The sequence below is a fragment of the Mobula birostris genome, chromosome 6, assembly GCF_030028105.1.
Source record: "Mobula birostris isolate sMobBir1 chromosome 6, sMobBir1.hap1, whole genome shotgun sequence".
NCBI lineage: Eukaryota > Metazoa > Chordata > Chondrichthyes > Myliobatiformes > Myliobatidae > Mobula > Mobula birostris.
Window position 1 is genome coordinate 155239252 of NC_092375.1, and position 24922 is coordinate 155264173.

At 42.5% G+C, this 24922-nt stretch overlaps 1 protein-coding gene across 3 annotated transcripts in view; it reads left to right on the forward strand.

The window, feature by feature from the left end:
* Positions 1-24922, forward strand: part of LOC140199486 (signal transducer and activator of transcription 4-like) — a 239951-nt gene that overhangs the window by 187452 nt on the left and 27577 nt on the right. For all 3 annotated transcript variants that reach the window (XM_072261657.1, XM_072261656.1, XM_072261658.1), the window contains 4 exons: positions 4658-4702; positions 6819-6902; positions 14501-14599; positions 19568-19703. In XM_072261657.1, coding sequence (XP_072117758.1) covers positions 4658-4702; positions 6819-6902; positions 14501-14599; positions 19568-19703 — 364 coding nt within the window. The remainder of the gene's footprint in view (positions 1-4657; positions 4703-6818; positions 6903-14500; positions 14600-19567; positions 19704-24922) is intronic.

The window sequence follows — 24922 nt, forward strand, 5'->3', positions numbered from 1 at the left end:
TATCACGTGCCCCAGTCACTGCAGCTGACGCTGGGTGATCATGGTCTCAATACTCCTGCAGTTGGTCTTCACAAGTATTTCAGTGTGAGGCACCAGGTCACGCCAGGTAATTCCCAGGATGCACTGGAGGCAGCTTATGTGGAAGCGCTCCAAGGACTTGATGTGACAGCTGTAGGTTACCCAATCTTCACAGCTGTAAAGGAGGGTGGTGGCACAGACCGATTGGTATACGGTGACCTTTGTGGAGGGACGAAGGCTCCTGTTCTGAAAGACTCTACGCCAAAGTCTCCCAAAGGCAGCTGCTGCCTGTTTAATGCGGCTCTGGTTGTCGTTGTCAATGCCGCTATCCTCAGAGAGAATGCTCCCCAGAAATTTGAAAGATGGCACTACTGTCAGCTTTTCATCACCAACAGTGAAGGCAGGTAGAGTGGGTGGGACACCGGTATTCCATTGACAAACCACTTCTGTCTTGGTGGTATTGACAGTCAGCCCCATCCTGCTGTACGCTCTACCACCACAGCAAGGACAGTCTGAATATCCTCCGGAGTATGGACCACAAGAGCACAGTCGTCTGCATACTGCAGCTCCAGGACCCACTCTCTATGGAGTTTGGTGGTTGCGTGGAGCCTCCTGATGTCAAAGAGGTTGCCATCTAATCTGATGTCCACTGCCACACCGTTGCTGTCTTCAATCTGGTTGTGGAGAAGCCTGGTAACACACAAGAGGAAGATGTTAAAGAGCACCGACACACCCCCGTGCATACAAGGATGGGCTCGGACTCCTGTCCTCCTATGGTCACCCGAGCAGTCATCCCATCGTGGAACTGGCGGAGGATGTTAACAAATTTATTGGGACAGCCAAGCCTGACGAGGACATCCCATAAGAGCTCTCCATAAGAACCCAGCGAATAAATAGCAAAAGAAAAACTGGTTCCATTCAGTCATTTCTTTGGAGGCAAAAGACAAAAGATCATCAATGGTTATTTTGATTCTGGCTTCATAAGAACATTGCAATCAAATAGGAATAATAAAGAGCTGAAATAAGAAATATTGGATAAAATAAACAATGGTAGAGGAAATATTAGTTAAACATTTGTCAAACTAGTGTCATCAAAGTTAAATGAAATATTTCTAAGGAAGCAATGGAGTAAATCACAGTGTTATTTTCCAGTCCTCCTTACTTTTTGGCATGATGTGAGAGGGTTGGAAAAAATGTTAAGTGAATTGGCAGTGAAATTCATACTATGAATTAGGAGCTGGGATTTTTCAGCCGTTCAAGACTGCTCTGTCATTTAATAGAAGACCGATAAGATGGCAGTACGCTTGGACGCAGTAGCTTCTCGGGGGCATTATGCTTTTACCATTTTTAAACTTTTTTTTTAAACTGTTCATCTACTTTTACTGGCACAAGACAAGGCTGGTCTTTAAGAACTTCGGGTACCGCAGATCTACCCCATCAGCGACCTGCCCGTTGATGGAGGAGCTGGTGCGGAAGTGGTGCTGCCTGCTACTAAAAGGCATTGGAGTTGGTGCACGACGGTGGTGTGCAGGGTGATGGCGGGTGATTGCCTTCGACGTTTCTCTTGTGATCCTAAGACCCTGTAAGATGCTGCAGGCCCTGTTTCCTTTGTTTGTTGGTGTGACAGATGGTGGGGGAGCTGCATGGTCTCAGTCGTAGCGAGGACTAGACCTCAGGCCGTGGGCTTGCCTGTTGCTGCAGTCCAGGAGAGGAGACACTGGAGGCAGTGTAGCACGACGTCCATGCTCGGTTGGGGACTGGCCTCTCCCATTGGTGCTGCTCTCCAGTGTTCGATTGGTGGAATGACAAGCTAGATTGCATGCGTGCGTTCATCTGCGGACTGCTGGGAACCGCACCAACAATTTGCAGGACATGTCAAACAGGGACCCTGGGCTATATTTTTTTTTGTGTGGCTCTGTGTTTGCTTGCAGTCTTGAATGTGCTGTGTGTGCCTTGTGCTGGGTATGTTGTGTACCTTGTCGCTGGTGGAATGTTGTTTTGTTTGACTGTATTCACGTATGGTTGAATGATAATTAATCTTGAACTTAACCTTGAAAAAGATCACCACAGATTGGTCTATAACCTTAAATCTGCATTTATCTACCCCTGATAATCTTTCACATCATTGCGTATTAAGAATCTTTGAACTAAAAATATTCAAAAACCCATTAACAAGGATTCCAAAGATTAGTGACCTACTGAGAGAAAAGGTTTTGCCTTGTATCTGTCTTAAGTGGGCAGCACTTTATTTTTAAATAGTAAACTAGCTCTGGATTCTCCCATTTAAGGGCCTTCTAAAATAAGGAATGAGGTATACATTTACATGTTATGAGGAAATTATTGTCTGTTACTAATGCATGAATATTCTGCTACAGTTAGGCTACTTGTATAATTGCTTGCACTGGTGGCGTTGCAGGTCAAGATATTGATATGATCCTAAATGGTTTAAGCTTCTGAATGGAGAGGCTGATCTCACTGTGCTAGTTATCATATCGTGTTTAACATTTATGGCCAATTATTGTTTGCTATGTGTGACAGAGGGTATGTGGAGAGTGTCTGGTAAACAGTGTGGTGAATTTATTATAGTTTCTCACAGTTTCTGCTAAAGGAAAAATTACTTTGATTGCACATTTATTTAATCCAAAATAGTGAAATGTGTAGGAACGGGACAGGTATTACTGATCACCTTCCTTGTTGATCGCAAAGATCGAGATAAATTTAGGACACCACAGATAATTTTCTTTCTCTTCTCCTGTTCCTTTTCACAAAGCAGCTGGTGAGATTTTTTGGAGAGTACAGAACAGTTTATCAACACTTCTGAAGTGAGAGGGAAAGAGGAAGGGAATGAATTAGTGGTGGAAAGTTGGTGGAGGAAGGGGTTTAATGGGGGTATGTGTGTGTCCACATTTGAGTAAGTTCAAGCATCAAACTCTTGTCTCCAGTTGTTTTGACCGTAGGCCCAAGACATTACATTGCCAGGTCTGACTGGTGTGCGGCGTGCAACAGCCAGCCCAGGTTAAAAGAAATGAAACAGGCAGCTTCCACTCCTCAAAGTCACAAACCAATTTATTTTCAACTGTGGTCCACCTAAGAAATTAACAAGAAGAAATGTATTATTGTTTGTAGAAAGGGACAGTCAGAATAACTGTAGGGCAGATAACATTTCTGTGGGAAAATTATTGGCGGTAGCTCTAAGGCACTGTATAAAGTGTTTTGAAAGATGGAAATAAATAAAAGCCATTCAGAATGAATTTATGAAAGAAAGGTCATACTTCAATCACTTCTTAGAATTTTTGAGGAAGTAACAAGAACTATCATTGTGGTTAACCCTTGATGTAATCTGCATAAACTGGAACAAGGATTTTGCCAATGTTGCGCACACAAGGCTGATCAGAAAATTAAAAACCCATGGGCCCCAAATGGATTTGGCAAGTTTTGTCCAAAATTGGCACAGCAACAAGAAGCAGGAAGTTGGCAGGTACTTCAGTGATGGAAAGGCTGCTTCCTGCTTGGTTCAGCAATGCTCTACTAGAGTCTTTGTTTTTTGTGATGTATATCAGTGGCTTCAGCCTAAATTCAAGAGGCAGACTGAGAAGTTTGCAGGGGGATTTTAAAAAAACTGTGGTTAATTCCTTGAAAGAAGGATGTACTCTGTATGCAAATGTCACAAAATAGTCAGGTAGATGCAAACAGAGCAAATATTAATTAATCCAGAGAATTATATATTTTCTTTTATAAGGTAATGAACTTGTGATGGAGGAAAAAAGATTATCAAAGACATTACATGGAAGATATTGAGAAGTGTAGGGAGACATGTCAAATAGCACGTCCACAGATTCCTGAAGATAGCAGGACATGTAAATACGTAAGATGGCTTGGAAAGGACAAAAATATAAATTTCTTCATTTACCTATCACAAAATATACATTTATGCTGGAACTGAATAAAACACTAGTGGGTCTACACTTTAATTGCGTACAATTTTGGTCACGTCATAATTTGTACATATAAGTTTGAATTAATTTGTCTCCAAATTCAGAAAGGGTATAAAAGATATTTTCAAAACTCTTGCCAGAGTTTTAGTTGTAGTAGGCTAGTGTTCTTTTCTTTGGAAAAAGGGTGGACAGTTGACAATTTATTTGAGATTATGAGAAGATTGGATAGGAAACCCCAATGGTCATATTAGAAAGTACGGTAAACAAGGAACCATATGTTGGAAGTAATTCATCCATAAGAGGATGAGAAATAGAAACAAGGATAAACCATTTAACACTTCAGATATTTTCTACCATTCGAGTTCAAAGTATATTTATTATGAAAGTACAACCTTGAGATTCATCTTCTTGCAGACTGCCACAAAACAAAGAAATCCAATAGAACCCATTTTAAAAACCCACTCATTAAAAACTCAAACACCCAATGTGTAAAAAAAAACATTGTTGCTGATCTTTTACGTCAGTGTTGCTTTCTAAGATAGAAGAAGTAAACAAATTACTCATTCTGTGATTGTAGAATGTGGCTCACAGGAAGTGCTAAATTACATAATAGTCACAGAACTTAAAATGAAATATTATATAAATGAAAACCTCCAGGAGAAAGGTGGAAAAAATACTAATTTAATATTCACATATTTTGACAGCAACTTAAAGAGCAGAAGTCATCAGCAGGAACTAAAGGAAATGAGGTAAAATTTTCTAATTTTTTGATATTAGGTAAGTTGCACTTAAGCAGTCAGATAAGTGGAACAGCATTTTTGTAAAGCATCATCTAGATACAAAGCCAAGGAAGTTAAATATTTCAGTGAAGTTCTGTACAAAAACTGTGATTTTTACTATGGCAGATAGTAAATTATATTATTGTCTAGTTACAAAGTGACCAATAATGTCAGATATAATTGAGTTTCAGATAAGACGTTAATACTGGGACCAAGTCAATCTTCTCAAGTACTCTAGATGTAAATACTGCCAAGAATTTATTTTGAGTAGCAGGGGAATTTTCTGGTATCCTGTATTTATTGTTCAATCAATATTACAAAAACTAAGTTACAAGGTCATAATGAATTTACTTTTTTTGTGGGGGGGATTACCAATAAGTAAATTGGTTGCCACATTCCCAACTTCACGACAAAGCATTTCAAAGTAATTGCTTTGACATGTCCAAAAGTCATTGAAGGTGACATAAAAGTCTTTTTTAATCTTGTTTCAAAAACTATGGCATTAAAAGATCTTTCACTACTCCAAGCTGCTGCGGTTCTTTGTTTAGACCATAAGACTATATGACATGGGAGCAGAATTAGGCCACTTAGCCCATCGAGTCTGCTCTGCCATTTCATCTTGGCTGATCCATTTTCTCTCTCAGCCCCAATCTCCTGCCTTCTCCCCATATCCCTTCATGCGATGACTAATCAACAATCTATTAACCTCTGCCTTAAATATACCCAATGACTTGGCCCCCACAGCTGCCTGTGGCAAAGAGTTCCACAGGTTCACCGTTCTCTGGCTAAAAATATTCCTCCTCATCTCCTTTCTAAAAGGACCCCCTCTATTCTGAGGCTGTGTCCTCTGGTCATAGACTCCCCTGCATAGGAAACATCCTCTCCACATCCACCTTATTGAGGCTTTTCAACATTAGATAGCTTTCAATAAGGTCACCCTTCATTCTTCTGAATTCCAGTTAGTGCAGGCCCAGTGCCATCAAATGCATTTCATGTGACAAGCCATTCAATCCTGGAATCATTTTCATGAACTTCCTTTGAACTATCGCCACTGTCAGCACATCCTTTCTTAGATAAGGGGCCCAAAACTGCTCACAATACTCCAAGTGAGGCCTCACCAGTGCTTTATAAGGCCACAACATTACATCCTTGCTTTGATATTCTCATCTTCTTGAATGGAATGCTAACATCACATTTGCCTTCCTCACCACAGACTCAACTTGCAAATTAACCTTTAATGAATCCTCCACAAGGATTTCCAAGTCCCTTTGCATGTCAGATTTTGAATTTTCTCTCTATTTAGAAAATAGTTTACCCTTTTATTTCTTCTACCAAAGTGCATGACCATACACTTCCTGACACTGTATTCTATCTACCACCTCTTTGCCCATTCTCCTACTCTATCTAAGTCCTTCTGTAGCCTCTCTACATCCTCAAAACTACCTGCTGCTCCATCTATCTTCATATTGTCCATAAACTTGGCCACAAAGCCATCAATTCTGTCATCCAAGTCATAGATATATAACATTAAAAAGAAGCTGTCCCAACATAGATCCCTGTGGAACACTACTAGTCACTGGCAGCCAACCAGTAAAGACTCCTTTTACTCCCATTCTTTGCCTCTTACCGATCCAAACTAGAATCTTTCCAGTAATACCATGGGCTCTTAACTTGTTAATCAGCCTCACGTGTGGAACCTTGCTGAAGATCCAAGTGCACAATTTAGATTTTATAAGGACTGTTGATGCATTTAATTAATACTTCATAATCTCATTCGTCTTCATAAATATTGGTTCATTTTGATTCAGATATTTCTAATACTTCCTAATACTGCTTTAAAACAGATATCATTTCAAAATTAAATGGAAACTGGTTTTAGTACTTTCTTAGGAGTTAATCTAGGCTCTATTAAACAATCACATTTATCCAGTATAGATACTTCTCCAATTCATTACATAATAAACAATTTTCCTTATTAATCCGTTTATTAAAGTAAATTCAACAATAGGCTTCTTTTGCTTCTTCTGAAGGTACAAAGTTGTTTGTCATCTTCTTTAAATCTTGTCACCATCTCTTGAATTGACAGGGTCCTCTCATTGTCACAGAGGAGCTCCATTCAATAAATTTTGAAACACAGTTTAGTCATCAAGATTTAATTATAGATTTAGAGGTAAGTTGATTCAAGCTTCTATCAGTGGACGCCATGAATAACATTATATTATTTTGCTGTTGTGGAATATTGGCTTTTAAACAAAGAGTTAAATGTGAAGGGCCCACATTTTACTAGCTTGTTTTGCTCATCCATGAAGTCAGTTAGAAAGAATTATTCATGAAACAAATCAGTAAATCTTCAGATCTTCTTCATATAAACATGATTTTGTTTACGACCATACAGTCCTAGTTAACATACAATGACAACATGTATCATTTGAAATCTATTTATGTATTCTCACCTTCTTCTGATTCTGAATGGCACTTTTTTTTAGCTCCCTCTATGTAATCGAAACATCTTTATCTGCATTGTAAATCTACAACTCTGTTACTGACGAACGGCAACTAATTCTTTTTTCTGCAAATGTTATCTTATTTCCCAAGTAGTATGCCTTCCATAAGAAATCCTGCAGAAGTCTGTATTAACTCAACAGCACTGTGTGCATAAGTAAAGGAATAATACATTTATACAAAACACTGGTGAACATACAGATGTAGTATTAGTTCACTGGCTACATGCAGCAGAATAGAATTGATATTAAATTTGTAGAAAGGAAGATTCAATGTAAATTCACCAGAATTATAGTAGAAATGGGAAACAGTACTTACTGGGGGTACAAATTCTTCACCCCCACCTCTTTTCTGGCAAAAACAGATAAAATGCATATTTGGCTTCACACATATAGTGCTTTGTTCTCAATGTCTATAACTTTCAGGTTTTAGGAGATGTGCAAAACACTTGCAACACACATCAATGTTCAAAGTGCTAATCTTGAGGATATAAGTAAGGCTGAACTAGATCTTGATGTGCAGTAGCATCTATGTGTGATATTGCTACTGGACTTTATCAAGGGAATACAGTTCCATAGGAAACTTGTTTAGGAAGCTACATTAAAGTAGGTTATTTTAAACTTTCATTGGGGTGAAGAGCTGCAAGAATGCTCCTTCAGACTTCACAAAGTAATCTAATCTTTTCCCCACTTTGCGATTTTAGTTCCCAATGCCCTCTCCTGCCCGGAATCCCTTCATTTCATAATGAACCTCAAATGACTGTGACTGTTTTCTTGAGTCTCCGGCAGCAGTTTGTAACTGTGCACTGTCATACTCCCAGCCACTGAATTTAACATTATTCCCGCTGTAGCCCCAGTAATTCGATAGTAATGAAAATGGAATCTAGTGATCAAGCAGTAAACTGTGGTGATTTCCCCAGCAATCCCATTCCCAGTTTTTGTTCCAAGATAATAACAGGAATCAGGGCAATTTTGAGTGCAGCAAAGTTCAATGATTTAATAGAGTTTGTAAAATTACTCATTATCATGTGATGCTGAAGGCAAGATGATTTCCCTATTCTGGGAATTTGGCTATTAGGAATCCTAATTTTAAATACAAAGGCAATAAAGATGCATCATCAAGGAGCATTTTCTGCAGCTTTATTTTAAAATCGAGTTAATAAATAAAATAATATCTCAGAAAAAATTATGAGCACAAATGCCAGCGTGTCAAAGCTTTTTAGTTTGTATCCACTTTTCCCAGATTATCATTTATTTAAAACCAAAAAATACAGGAGCAGAATTAGGTCTTTTCGCCCGTTACGTCCGCTCCGCCATTTCATCATGGCTGATACAGTTTTCCTCTCAGTCCCAATATCCTGCCTTCTCCCCGTATCCCTTTATGTCCTGAGAAATCAAGAATCTTTCCTCTAATACTATGGACTCATAACTTGTTAAGCAGCCTCACGTGAAGTACCTTATCAAAGGCCTTCTGAAAATCCAAGTACACAACATCAACAAATTTTCCTTTGTCTATCCTGCTTGTTATTTCTTCAAAGAATTCCAACAGATTTGTCAGGCAAGATTTTCCCTTGAAGAAACCATGTTGACTATTGCCTATTTTATCATCTACCTCCGAGTACCCTGAGATCTTATCCTTAATAATTGATCCCAACATCCTCCCAGCCACTGAGGTCAGGCTAAATGGCCTATAATTTCCTTTTTTCTGCCTCTCTCCCTTCTTGAAGAGTGACATTTGCAATTTTCCAGTCTTCCAGAGTAGTGCTTCTTGAAAGATCATTACTAATGCTTCCACAATCTCTTCAGCCACCTCTTTCAGAACTCTGGGGTAAACACCAACTGATCCAGGTGACTTGTATACCTTCAGAGCTTTGAAGAACCTTCCGTCTAGCAATGGTAACTTCACACACTTCATGAACCCTAACACCTGGAATTTCCACCATACCGCTAGTGCCTTCCACAGTGAAGACTGATGCAAACCGAGTTAGGGAACTGGAGCTGGAGCTGAAAGAACTTAGGATCATTCGTGAGGCAGAGGCAGAAATAAACAGGAGTTGCAGGGAGATAGTCACCCCTAAAAGTCAGGAGATAGGTAGCTGGGTGACTGTCAGGAAAGGGAAGGGGAGTAGACAGAATGAGCAGAGCACCCCTGTGGCCGTTCCCATCAATAATAAGTATAAAGCTTTGGATACTGTTGGCGGGGATGACCAACCAGGGACAAGTTCCAGTGGTTGCCTCTCTGGCACCGAGACTGGACCGTCAGCTCAGAAGGGAACACGGGAAAAGAGGAGAGCAGCAGTGATAGGGGATTCGATAGTTAAGGGGACAGATAAGAGGTTCTGTGGAAGAGATCGAGAATCCCAGATGGTCTGTTGCCTCCCTGGTGCCAAGGTCCGTGATATCTCGGATCGAGTTCTCGGTATTCTCAAGAGGGAGGGTGAACAGCCAGATGTCGTCCACGTAGGGACCAATGACGTGGCTAGGAAGAAGAAGGAGGTCCTGCAAAGAGAACTTAGGGAGTTAGGTGCAAAGTTGAAGGACAGGACCTCCAGGGTTGCAATCTCAGGATTGCTACCCGTGCCACGTGCTAGTGAGGCTAGAAATAGGAAGATAATGCAGCTAAATACATGGCTAAGGATTTGGTGCAGGAGGGAGGGCTTCATGTTTCTGGACAATTGGGCCTTGTTCCATGGAAGGTGGGACCTGTTCTGACGGGACGGGTTGCACCTGAACTGGAGGGGGACTAACATCCCAGCGGGAAGGTTTGCTAGTGCTGCTCTGGGGGGTTTAAACTAGATTTGCAGGGCAAGGGGAACCAGAGTGTTAGAGCAGACAGTGAGGTAGAGGAGGATAAAGGTCATGCGAGAACTGCAAGTATAGTGCATGGAGTAAAGCCAGATCTAACATATAAAGAGGCTTTGAGGAAAGAGAAACAGAGTAAAGGGTGTAAAGGTAGTAAGGTAGAAGGGCGTGTACTTCAATGCAAGAAGCATCAGGAACAAAGGTGATGAACTGAGAGCTTGGGTACATACATGGAATTATGTTGCAGTGGCTATTACAGAGACTTGGCTGGCACCAGGGCAGGAATAGATTCTCAATTTTCCTGGATTTCAGTGCTTTAAAAGGGATTGGGGGGGGAAGGGGGGGAGGGGTGGCATTACTGGTCAGGGATACTATTACAGCTACGGAAAGGGTGGGTAATGCAGCAGGATCCTCTGTTGAGTCAGTATGGGTGGAAGTCAGGAACAGGAAGGGAGCAGTTACTCTATTGGGAATATTCTATAGGCCCCCTGGTAGCAGCAGAGATACCGAGGAGCAGATTGGGAGACAGATTTTGGAAAGGTGCAAAAATAACAGGGTTGTTATCATGGGTGACTTTAACTTCCCTAATACTGATTGGCACCTGATTAGTTCCAATGGTTTAGACAGGGCAGAGTTTGGTATGTGTGTCCAGGACAGATTCCTGTCACAGTATGTTGACAGGCCGACTCGGGGGAATGCCATATTAAATCTAGTATTAGGTAACGAACTGGGTCAGGTCACAGATTTCTCAGTGGATGAGCATCTGCGGGATAATGACAACCGCTCTGTGGCCTTTAACATTATCAGGAAAAAGGATAGAATCAGAGAGGACAGGAAATTTTTCAATTGGGGAAGGGCAAATTATGAGGCTATAAGGCTAGAACTTGCGAGTGTGAATTGGGATGATGTTCTTGCAGGGAAATGTACTATGGACATGTGGTCAATGTTTAGGGGTCTCTTTCAGGATATTAGGGATAAATTTGTCCCGGTGAGGAAGATAAAGAATGGTAAGGTGAAGGAACCCTGGGTGACAAGTGAGGTGGAGGATCTAGTCAGGAGGAAGAAGGCAGCATACATGAGGTTTAGAAACCAAGGATCAGATGGGTCTATTGAGGAATATAGGGTAGGAAGAAAGGAGCTTAAGAAGGGGCTGAGGAACGCAAGAAGGGGGCATGAGAAGGCCTCGGTGAGTAGGGTAAAGGAAAACCCTAAGGCATTCTTCAATTATGTGAAGAACAAAAGGATGACAGGAGTGAAGGTAGGACCGATTAGAGATAAAGATGGGAAGATGTGCCTGGAGGCTGTGGAAGCGAGCGAGGTCCTCAATGAATACTTCTCTTCTGTATTCACCAATAAGAGGGAACTTGATGAGATTGAGGACAATATGAGTGAGGTTGATGTTCTGGAGCATGTTGATATTAAGGGAGAGGAGGTGTTGGAGTTGTTAAAATACATTAGGACGGATAACTCCCCGGGGCCTGACGGAATATTCCCCAGGCTGCTCCACGAGGTGAGGGAAGAGATTGCTGAGTCTCTGGCTAGGATCTTTATGTCCTTGTTGTCCACGGGAATCATACCAGAGGATTGGAGGGAGGCGAATGTTGTCCCCTTAATCAAAAAAGGTAGTAGGGATAGTCCGGGTAATTATAGACCAGTGAGCCTTACGTCTGTGGTGGGAAAGCTGTTGGAAAAGACTCTGAGATGGGATCTATGGGCATTTAGAGAATCATGGTCTGATCAGGGACAGTCAGCATGGCTTTGTGAAAGGCAAATAATGTTGAACAAGCCTGAGATAGTTCTTTGAGGAGGTGACCATGCACATAGATGAGGATAGTGCAGTGGATGTGATCTACATGGATTTTAGTAAGGCATTTGACACAGTTCCACATGGTAGGCTTATTCAGAAAGTTAGAAGGCATGGGATCCAGGGAAGTTTGGCCAGGTGGATTCAGAATTGGCTTGCCTGCAGAAAGCAGAGGGTCGTGGTGGAGGGAGTACATTCGGATTGGAGCGTGGTGACTAGTGGTGTCCCACAAGGATCGGTTCTGGGACCTGTACTTTTCATGATTATTATTAACGACCTGGATGTGGGGGTAGAAGGGTGGGTTAGCTAGTTTGCAGATGACTCAACGGTTGGTGGTGTTGTGGAAAGAGTAGAGGATTGTCGAAGATTGCAGAGAGACATTGATAAGATGCAGAAGTGGGCTGAGAAGTGGCAGATGGAGTTCAACCCGGAGAAGCGTGAGGTGATACACTTTGGAAGGACAAACTCCAAGGCAGAGTACAAAGTAAATGGCAGGATACTTGGAAGTGTGGAGGAGCAGAGGGATCTCGGGGTACATGTCCACAGATCCCTGAAAGTTGCCTCACAGGTGGATAGGGTAGTTAAGAAAGCTTATGGGGTGTTAGCTTTCATAAGTCGAGGGATGGAGTTTAAGAGTCACGATGTAATGATGCAGGTCTATAAAACTCTGGTTGGGCCACACTTGGAGTACTGTGTCCAGTTCTGGTCACCTCACTATAGGAAGGATGTGGAAGCATTGGAAAGGGTACAGAGGAGATTTACCAGGATGCTGCCTGGTTTAGAAAGTATGCATTATGATCAGAGATTAAGGGAGCTAGGGCTTTACTCTTTGGAGAGAAGGAGGATGAGAGGAGACATGATAGAGGTGTACAAGATAATAAGAGGAATAGATAGAGTGGATAGTCAGCGCCTCTTCCCCAGGGCACCACTACTCAATACAAGAGGACATGGCTTTATGGTAAGGGGTGGGAAGTTCAAGGGGGATATTAGAGGAAGGTTTTTTACTCAGAGTGGTTGGTGCATGGAATGCACTGCCTGAGTCAGAGGTAGAGGCAGATACACTAGTGAAGTTTAAGAGACTACTAGACAGGTATATGGAGGAATTTAAATTGGGGGCTTGTATGGGAGGCAGGGTTTGAGGGTCAGCACAACATTGTGGGCTGAAGGGCCTGTACTGTGCTGTACTATTCTATGTTCTATTTCACCTCTTTCCATGATTTGATTTCATTTTTTACCAACAGAGCAATGCCATCCCCTCTGCCTTCTTGCATGTTCTTTTGATACAATGTGTATCATTGAACATTAAACTCCTAGCTATAATCTTCTTTTAGCCATAATTCAGTGATGCCTCCAACATCATACCTGCCAATCTGCAACTGTGCTGCAAGTTCATCTGCCTTATTCCATATACTGTGTGCATTCAAATATAACACCTTCAATTTTGTCCGCCTTTATGTTTCAACTCATCCTGTAGACTGCAATTTTGCCCTATCAACACCCTCTCCTCACTGCACATTGCCTCTCTTTGAAAACCAACAACCTCATCTTCAGCACTATTATCCGCCTTTCCTACAATACTTCTTGCCTTGAAATATATGCAGCTCAGGACACCGGTTGCACCATGCTCAACCATTCGATTGCTCAACCATTTGATTCCTAACTTTGTCTTACCAACATCTGCCTCCACACCTCTTCACCAACTGTTCTGGCACTCTGGTTCCTATCCCCCTACAACTCTAGTTTAAACCCCACCATACAGTATTAACAAACCTTCCTGAAAGGGTATTAGTCCCCTTCCCATTCAGGTGCAAACCTTTCCTTCTGTACAGGTCCACGCTCCCCGGAAAAACCCCAATGATCCAGAAATTTTATGTACTCCCTCCTACACCAACTCCTTAGCCACGTATTAAACTGTATAATTTTCTTAGTTCTGGCCTCACTAGCATGTGGCACAGGTAGAAATCTTGAGATCACAACCCTGGAGGTCATGCCCTTTAACTTAGTTCCCTGAACTCCCTATGCAGAACTTCATTACTCGTCTTACCCAAGCTATTGGTACCTACATGGACCACTACTTCTGGCTCTTCACCCTCCCACTTAAGAATGCCGAGGTCTTGATCCGAGATATCCCAGACTCTGGCACCCAGGAGGCAACATACCATCTGGGAATCTCCTTGCCCACAGAATCTCCGGTCTGCTCCACTAACTAATGAATCCCCTATCACCACAGTGTGCCACCTCTTTCCTACTTCCCTTCTGAGTCACAGTTCCAGAGACCTGACCACTGTTAGATCATCTCCCCCAACAGTGTCCAAAGTGATATACCTGTTGTCAAGGGGGACAGTTCTTCATCTGGTGAATGTATCTTTGCAACTTTATCAAGTTGCTAGATAATTTGATACTTAAACATTGCACATCATCAATGTCCAGCTATGATTATCCATCCTGTTTGACTTTTGTGTAGTATGTTTAAATGTATTTTATATCTACCATTATATTTCACAGCAGTAGTTAGTTTTATGTAGCAAATATGTTGACAGAGCAAATATTTTATTGATAAAGGAAAAGTTCTGTCATAGAAGCTGCATACTTCTCATAAATTACATGACACTTCCGAGAACTGAATTAATGCTGGTACTTTTCTTTATTTTTAAACAACAGACCAGTTCTTTGCCTGTGGTGGTCATCTCGAATGTAAGCCAGCTGCCCAGTGGTTGGGCTTCTGTTATATGGTACAACATGTTAATGAATGATCCCAAGGTATGCTAATTATAAAGGACATTTTTGTTTTATTTTAAAGTCTGAAATTGAAATTGATTAATTTCTACCAAGGCACCTTGAAAACTGCAAACCTTTAACTTGTTTGGTAGGTGGTTGGGTGCAGGAGGCAGAAGGTTGGAGGCTCAGGTAAGGGTGTATTCAGATTAGAAAAGGCAATGTTGCAGAGCACTGACAGTCAGAGCATACTGGAAGCAGCAGAATGCACAAGCATAAGGATGCAACATCAAAAAGAGGAAGAAAAATGATAGGGTGAAATGTAGGCAAACAAGCAAGAAGAAATGGTGAAGACATGTTGGTTTAAGGAATTGAAATGATATGACAATTTGTTTTTATTTATTCATGTACATGAATGCATGAAGTGTGATAAATAAATATGGTGAATAATAGGCACAAACTGCCACACTGGAACATGATAAGGTAGAGATAACAGAAATAGAAAGACAGAGGGCTAGGTCTTAAATATACCTTTCTTACAAAGTGCTCAGGAGGGAAATGGAAAGAAAGAAAAAAATTAAAGGAGAAGGGTAGCAGTACTGGCTAAATAAAATATTACCATGCTGGAGAAAGAGGGTATTACAGAGAGGTCAAAGACGACTCCGATTACAGCAATGCAAAAGTAGAAGTAACATTACTCTGCTGCATGGAATCGACTGCCTACAAGTGGGAGAGTGGCTCCCTCAACCCTGTCATCCCATCGCCACTGTGTTCTAAAATGTTGTATATTTAACATTTTAATAATGTTTTAAATATATTGTTTTATATTTTGTTTGAATAATTCATTATGGGTTATACATAAAATGGCATACCACGTCATGTGAGCGAGCTTTGCTTAGATGTTAAAACGAAGTACTCGTTTATCCTGGTCTTCCCCTGTTTTTCTTTTGATTAATCTTTGGAGTTACTAAAACATAACAGTGGTGATGAGGAAGTTTTAAATGACCCAAGACAACTGTCTACCTATGGAAGCACAGCAAGATATTTGAGTTTTAAACAAAGCAGTGCAGCACATGCTTTTTCAAGAAGACACATAAATGGTTGAACTTTTTTTTAAAAAAGCAGTAAAAAGATGAATTCACAGGTTCATAAACAGTGAGGACCAGGTAATAATGATAATACATTTTTTAAAAAACACAGACATGACTACCTACATTGGAAAGACAGATATGCACAAAAGATAACTGGGCTACTGTAAACCAAAAGCATTGAGCAGTATTTTGAAGCAACTGAAATAATCAATGAGAAGTACGTGCCCGTTTTGCTGAGCGCACTGGGTGGAAGAGCATACAGTTTGCTTAGAAGTTTGGCTGCTCCAATCATACCAGCCGAAATGAATTTTGCTGTTATTGTGAATGGAATGCAGGAACATTTGGAACCAAAACTATAACACTTCAGGTTTCATATGTAGAATCAAAAGGAAGGGGAGAACATTTCAGCATTTGTGGCTGAATTAAAGAAATTGCTGAGCATCCTCAGTTCAGTGATGGGCTTAAAGGTGCACTGAGAGATTGTTTAATTTGTGGAATCTTATACAAAAGCATTCAAAAATGGCTCCTAACTGAGTACAATTTACATTTAAAAGAGCAGTTGGAATCACTGTATCAAAAGAAACAACAGACAGAGACAGAACTGAGTTGTAGACAGGAATGAAAATGAGGATGAACAAAATTGAAGCATCTAAACAGAAACTTTCCTGGCTGAACAAATGGTGTTGCTATTATGACTTGGGCTCACATACACCAAACCAATGCAGGTTTAATTGTGAAACTTACAGAAAATGCAACAAAGTAGCACACATACAAAGAGCATGTTGGGCAGGCAAAAATAAGTGGACTGTTACAGAGAAGAGAAGAAGTTAATAGTCAAGTTGCAGTCCCAAAAATAGCACTAATCTGTATGCTGTTGATGAAAACTCTGATAATGATGACAGTAACATAGGACTGAGTAGCCTTGAGATTTACTGGGTGAAAACAAACAATAGACGAGCAATATAGCTTACAGCAGAAGTGAATGCAAATTAATTAAAATGGAATTGGACACTGGCTTGGTTGTTTCAGTCATTCCACAAAATGAGTTTGAACGGTACTTCAGAGATATTGAACTAAAGCCTACAGATATCCAACTACATACTTATACTGGAGGAAAGATAACTCGTATGGGAATGACATCTGTAACAGTGAAATACAACAACCAACAAGCCATGTTGGATTTGTATGTGGTAAAATCAGGAGGATCAGCATTGGGGTCATGAATTGCTGAGAGGACTACAGTTTGATTGGAGATCCATCCACCATTTGTATGCCACACCCCAGGCAATAGTCAATAGTCAACTGTAAACAAATTAAGAAAGGTACTAGAATTTAGAATATGCCACAGCAATGTTTGAAGGTGGCATTGGAAAACTCAAACATATCAAGGATAATAAGATAATGCTAAGTGAAAATGCCAACACCCAAGATCTTCAAAGCACATCCAGTTCTGTATACCATTCACGATAAAGTAGCCAGTGAGCTAGATCGCATGGAGGCTGAAGGAATTCTTTCCAACGTGTGTGGATCCCATGAGCAACGTTGGTAGGCCCAGTAAACCAAGAAGAATGGGTCTGTCAGGATCTCTGGAGATTTTAAAGTCACAGTCAATCCAGTACTGAAAGTAGGTTAGTACCTTCTGTCCAGGATAGAGGATGTCTTTGCAAATCTTTCTGGAGGAAAACACTTCAGCAAAGTGGATTTAGCTGAGGCCTACCTACAGATGGAGATGAAAGAAGAATTCAAAGTGGGTCTCCCCTTAAACACTCACAAAGAGCTTTATCACCATAATAAGATTATTTTTAGAGTAGCATCTGCACTCTGGCAGAAAGCTATGGATCAAGTGCTGCCAGGCTGCCCAGGCACTCAGTGTTACCTGGATAACATCATTTGTTATTGGCAAGGATGATGAGGAACATCTCCAAAATCTCGAGACAGTGTTAAAAAGATTAGATGCACCAGAGCAAGTTGCAACAAGTGTGAATTCTGTAAACCAAGCATCACCTACTGTGATCATAACATTGACGTACAAGTATTACACAAGTGTGATGAAGAAATTCAAGCAGTGCCGGATGCCCCAAGGCCAAGGAATATGTCACAGTTGTCCTTTTTATGATTTGTCAATTACTGTAACAGGTTTCTGCCAAACCTGACTACTGTGCTCCACCCCTTGAACTCATTAATGTAGATCAGGAAGAAATGGCAATGGACAAAGTAGCGTGAGGTGGCTTTCCAAAAGGCAACGGGAATGGTGACATCACGCACTGTACTCACTCATTATGATTAACATTGTCCAGTGAAGCTTGCTTGCGATGCTTTGCCTTATGGAATTGGTGCAGTCATGTCACATGTTATGAGTGATGGAAGTGAATGCCCAATTGCCTTTGCATCACATTCCCTCACCACTAATTGACAGAGAGGCCTTGGATCTGGTTTGGGGTGTAAAATGTTTCAACCAGTACTTGTATGGAAGCAGGTTTACCCTCATGACTGACCATCAACCACTGGTATCCATTTTCGATCCACAGAAGGGTGTTCCACTATTCCACTGACAGCAGCAGCACGAATGCAGAGCCGGGCTCTGTTTCTTTTGAGAACACAATTGCAAGATTCAATTCGAGAGGATGACTAATCAAGGAAATGCAGATGGATTGTCCCATATACCCTTGGAAAAGGAAATACCTGAAAATTTTACAAAAAAAGACAGAACAGGATCACTCTCCTCCCCAGTGGACATTGCACCTGATGCCATCTGGAGATGGCACATTGATCAGTTGAAGAGAGCAGAGTCAATTGTTAGTCAAGTCAATTCACTTTTTATTGTGTGTGCCCAGAGTCAACTCCAGAGCTGTCTGAACCATTCCCAGCAGTCTCAGAGTCAACTCCTACAACCACCACGGAGGAGGCCCCAAAATCTGAGATTGTTTCACAGCCACAAGTCTCATCTGCCAAGCAGAGTAACCCCTGTATATAACTTATAACTGTATATAAGTTGAGATGTATTCTCTGTTCAGTTGGAGTTTATAGCTAAGCAGGGACGTACTGTATTTAACATTTTAGTAACATTCGTGTAACATTTGTAAATATATCGTTTGATTATGCATTCTTGTTTGTTTATTACGGGTTATTTGTAAACATCCATGAATACCATATATCATCATGCCACCACATCATAAGTGTGCACCTCACTTAAAAATAAAAACGAAGTATGTATTTATCCCAATCTTCCCATGATTTTCTTTCAATTAATTTCTAGAGTTATCTAAACATAACACTCTTCCCCCAACCCACTCCCAAACCATCACTGTCTAAGATCTACAGATTCCCTTTCTTGACACTCGCACATATTCTTGCAAGTTTTAGGACTCTTTCTTCATGCTACATCAAGTGTCCTTTGGCTGCATAACGGCTCCAATGTCCCTGAGTGCCCAGGAAAAAATCTTAGTCTCTTTGCTCTTTACCTTTGGCAGACTACAAACATTACTCCTGTATTCACCAACCTCTTAACTAATCGTTTGGTACTCTCACAATCATTGCCTGGACGTTCCAATGTTAGATCTGTTCTCTCGTTATTGCCACATTCTGTTCTTTGTGTTCTGTGACCTGGGGCTTCCTCAGCTGGTGTTCCAGTGTATCTCCAAAGTTACTTTGCATGAAATTCTGTCAGTTGGGTTTGATAATGAACTGTATTAACAAACAAGAATGGCAAATGCTGGAAAAACCCTGCTATCATTTGCAAAGAAAGGAAGGTAGATTAAGTAATATTTGGGTGAGCACTGAACAAACATTTATATAATTCTAGCAGAGTGTTTAAGAGGAAATATTACTCGGTCTTTTCTCTTGTTGCCGATGGAAGTGCTTTGTTTTCCTGTTTCTTGTGTCTGATTTCCAGTAAGTTTGTTATGTACTTTGCATTTTGCAGAATTTGACTTTGTTCACCAACCCTCCCACTGCCACTTGGAGTCAGCTCTCGGAGGTGCTAAGTTGGCAGTTCTCCTCTTACGTGGGGCGAGGTCTGAATCCTGACCAGCTCAATATGTTGGCAGAGAAACTGCTAGGTGGGTAAAAATAAATCAACTGCTGGATAAAGTTTTGCTGAATCTTATCCCAGATTTTCAATGTATAAATTCTGTCATTTTATGTTTAGCATCCCAGCATTTATTTGTCCTACATTTAATGCTTCATAATCACTTGCTGTGCACACATCATGGGAATAACAAAACCCATAAACCCATTGTCCAGTGGCAAAGTCTAATTTTGAATGCTCAGCTTCATTGAAAGGATGTGGACAGCGCCATCTGTTGGAGATGCAAGAGATTGCTGTTACACCACTTTGGAGCGTACTGCACTTAAAAATAAAATTACAGTGCTGTCAAGATCTGGAGAAGAAATTTTAACAAAACTCCAAGAATTTGTAATTGGGGTCATTGATGGTATGGAGAGGGTGGAGTAACATGGTGGGGGCAGAAGCCAAAAGATATATTCATGCAGGAATAACCATCCACCTGCTCAACGAAGTAAAATATAAATATCAATGTAAATTAGCTAATGAGAAATATGGAATATGAGTGATCCTTTATATTATTTTCTGATGAATTTATCTCCCAAAGAGACTGTTAAATTCTTCTTTTATCCTTCAAATACTTAAGTTATTAACAGGTTTCTGAACAGTTCCCATTACTTTTTATTTTTAAAATTTTATTTAGAAATACACTCAGTGGCCACTTTGTTACGTACATCTGTACACCTGCACGTTAATGCAAATATCTAACCAGCCAATCATGTGACAGAAACACAATGAATAAAAGCAAGCAGACATGGTCAGGAGGTTCACTTGTTGAACTATCATCGCTGATAATAAAAACTAAAATAATTGGGGCCAGAACACTTGAACTCTGATGACTCAAATGTATTTTATCTTCTTTGTACACGATAAGAACAGAACAGCCTCTGTCACCTGCACTGTTCTGAAACCCAGACAGAAAGCTACTATTTTTATAGAGAACTGGCTTATCAGTTACAGATATTGACCATTTAGTATATTGGGTACTTTTGAATTCCTTATTTGCAAGATCAATCACCCTTCACAAAAATCAATAGTAACAACAAGCTGACAATCAATGTCACTTGGTAAGGCAACTGTCCCTTAGTTATTGTGTGTATTTTATATCATTCCATTATTCCTATCTCGACTGTCTCTGGCACCCCCTACTGTGTAAAAGGGAGCTATGTTCTTCTAGGTTGATTATATTCTGTCGGGTTTCAGTGGAACTCAAGTGCAGACCAATGAATACTTTTTCACCAGGATTTATTAGGGAGCACAAAGGCAACAGTCTTTCAAAAACAGAAGGCAGGCACGAATCCAAAATGGCAGGCAGAGGTCTTAACCAGGAAAGGCAGTCAGGCGAGGGCAGACAATCCAGAGCACAGGCAAAGATCAGGTCCAGGAAGAGGCAAAATCCAAAACACAGAATCAGGCAAAATCAGTTGGCAGAAGTCACAATGACAGGCTGGAAGGACACAGGGCAGAACTGGGACAAACTGGCAGAGATTGCTAGCCAAGGCAGGGTTTAAATGGACAGGGTAATGAGTGAAAATTAGATACAGGTGGGTGTAAACAAGGAGACAAGCAGGTAATTGGAGGAAGTCCAAAAAGGAAAGGGGCTGGGCCAGAACCCACATGACCAGGTGAAGGAAAACAGAAATTATTAAAGACTGTCGTGATTCAGAGCTACCAGCAGAGGCCCTTCGACCCAGTGTTCAGGCCCGATCCTTAACAGTACTCTCCCCCCCCCCCGCCCACTGGCATCTCCAGACGCCCTTCTTGCTGGTACAGGATGGCTCCTATGAAAGTCCTTAATGAGAGAAGGATCCAGGATATCTTGAGCGGGAACCGAGCACCTCTGTTCGGGGCCATAGCCCTCCCAATAAACGAGGTATTGCAGTCCACAACCCCTTCGTCGAACGTCCAGTAATCGGCCCACAGTGAAGGTCTCTGAGCCATCGATGAGACAAGGAGGGGGAGAGGGCTTGGGGTGGGACAGAGGGGGCTGCAGACAAAGGGCTTAATCCTTGAAACATGGAATGTAGGATGGATTCTGCGAAGGGTAGGGGGTAGTCTTAGACGTACCGCCGAAGGGCTGATCACCCTGGTGATGGGGAAAGGTCCAATGTAGCGTGGCGCCAGCTTGCGGGAGTCCACCTTCAAGGGGATGTCATGCGAAGATAACGACACCTACTGACCCTGGCGGTAACGGGGGCCTCGATGCAGTGACGGTCTGCCTGCTGCTTCATTCTGGCTGTAGATTGAAGCAGCACCTTTCAAGCTCGTCTCCAGGTCCGTGAACACCTCTGGACAAATGCTTCGGCTGAGGGAACACCCACTTCCTCCTCCTGAGACGCGAATAAGGGGGGTTGATAGCCAAGACAGCACTGGAATGGGGATAATACTGATGAAGCAGAAGGCAAAGAATTAATGGCGTACTCGACCCAGGGAAGTTGCTGACTCCAAGAGGAAGATTCCTGAGACGTCACACAATGGAGCATCACCTCCATCTGCTGATTAGTTCGCTCGGTCTGGCCATTACTCTGTGGATGAAACCCAGATGAGAGGTTAACCCTGATCCCGAGTAGTTTGCATAAGGCCCTCCAAAAGTGGGAGGTAAATTGCGAACCTCTATCAGATACCACTTCAACAGGGAGACCGTGAATACGGAAAACATGCTGAATCACCAGGTTGGCAGTCTCCTTGGCAGAGGGCAGCCTGGGAAGGGGAACTAAGTGGACTAATTTGGAAAAATGATCCACTATGGTAAGAACGATAGTGTTACTGTCCAGCAGAGGGAGTCCGGTGACAAAGTCCAGTGCAATGTGTGACCAGGGCCTTCTAGGAACAGGCAGGGGTTGCAGGAGACCAGTTGGTGGCTGGCTGGAGGTCTTGTTCTGTGCACGGACTGGGCAGGCAGAAATGAAGCTCCCAACATCCTTCCTCAGGGATGGCCACCAAAATCTTTGACTGATGAAAGCAGTCGTGCGTCTGATGCCAGGGTGACATGCCAGTCTGGAGGTGTGTCCCTACTGGAGAACCTGGGAGCGGACAGACTGGGGAACATACAATAGGTTTGAAGGGCAGGCACTAGGAATAGACTCACCCTGCTGGGCAGACTGGACCACAGATTCAATTTCCCACTGTGCTGGGGCGACCAGACATTGCTTGGGGAGAACAATCGTAACCCCGGGTGCCTCGTCGGTTGTTGGAAACTGCCTGGAGAGTGCGTCAGGCTTGCTGTTCTTAGAGCCAGGATGGTAGGCCAGGGTGAATCTAAAACGGGCAAAAAGCAGGGACCACCGAGCCTGGCGGGAGTTGGGGCGTTCGGCTGAACAGATATATTCCGGGTTCTTGTGATCCGTCCAGACTAGAAAGGGAGTAGTTGGCAGAGACCAATCATTGAATTCCAGCCAATGCTGCCATTCCTCAGGAGCAAGTTTAACAGCCAATAACTCTCGATTGCCGATGTCATAGTTGTGTTCTGCGGGCGAAAATTTGCGGGAAAAAAGGCGCTCGGGTGTAGCTTGTTATCCTCTGCTGAACGCTGTGACAGTGGAGCCCCTACTCCTACATCAGAGGCGTCAGTCTCTACAATAAGCTGCCTTGTAGGATCGGGCTGAAGGAGGAAAGGTGCCGTGGTGAAACAAGTCTTTAGATGAGAAAAGGCTTTCTCAGCCGCTGGATTCCAGGCGAACTTCGACTTGGAGGAGGTTAGGGAAGTCAGTGGGGCGGCCAGGATGCTGAAATTTCGAATGATTTGGTGATAGAAGTTGGCAAACCCAAGAAAGTGTTGGACATCTCGTCGAGAGGCGGGTTGTGGCCACTCCTCTACTGCCTTGATCTTCCGAGGGTCCATCTGGATTCCTCCAGCACTGATCACATATCCCAGAAACGAGGTTGAACTCCGGTGAAATTCACACTTTTCTGCCTTCACAAATAACAGGTTCTCCAGGAGTCGTTGGAGCACCTGACAGACGTGCTGGATGTGTTCAGAGATGGACCTAGAAAATATCAGAATGTCGTCTAAGTACACAAATACAAATTGATTCAGCATGTCTCTGAGGACATCATTCACCAGGGACTGGAACACAGCAGGACCATTAGAATGTCCGAAAGGCATTACCAAATATTTGTAGTGCCCAGAGGGCGTATTGAACACGATCTTCCACTCATCCCCCTCTCTTATGCGGACCAGATGGTAAGTGTTGTGGAGGTCGAGCTTGGAGAAGATAGAAGCGCCCTGGAGCAATTCAAATGCAGATGACATAAGAGGAAGAGGATAGCAGTTCTTAACGGTGACGTCATTGAGATCTCTATAGTCCACGCAGGGACCCGTCCTTCTTGGCTACAAAGAACCCTGCGCCTGCCGGAGAGGAAGAGGGATGGATAATTCCTGCAGCCAAGGCCTCCTGGATATACTCATCCATTGCCTCCCTTTCAGGTGGAGACATGGAATACAGACAGCCCCTCAATGGCGAGGTTCCCGGAAGGAGATCTATAGCACAGTCATAGGGGCGATGTAGGGGTAAGGTGGTGGCCTGAGTCTTGCTGAATACCAGCTTTGGGTCCAGATATTCAGGGGGTACAGAGGACAGATCAGGAAGCTCTTCTGTAGGCAGAGGAACCGGACTTTGAGTAGCACAAGCAATACGCAGACAATGATTTAGGCAGAAAGGACTCCAACTTAACACTCTGTTATTTGACCAATCAATGTGTGGACTGTGCAGAGCTAGCCATGGGTGGCCTAACACAACTTCAGCTTTGGGGGAATCTATTACATGGAAAGCAATGCTCTCCTGGTGATTGCCAGAAATGAGGAGACTCACCGGAGCTGTAGAGTGGGTAACCATGGCAAGTTTCACTCCGGTTAAGCCACTGGCCCCCAGGGGTTGCTTCAGACGGGAGAGTGGCATCCCAAGATTGGCCGCAAAACTGGAACTGATAAAGTTTCCCTCAGACCCAGAGTCGATAAAAACTGAAACGGTGTGTCTCCTCCCTTCAGCCGGTATAAAAGCAGGTAGCAGGGTTCGAGTGACGGGGAACCGGGGGAAGGAAGTACTGCTCGCCTGTAGTCCCCTCTTTACGAGCGAGCGTTGGCTTTTTCGGGACAGGTAGATACATAGTGACCAGCCTGACCACAATACAACCAAGAGTTGGTACTGACTCTCCTCCTTCTTTCCAAAGGAGACGGATGGGTACGATCAATCTGCATGAGCTCCGTTGGGCTGG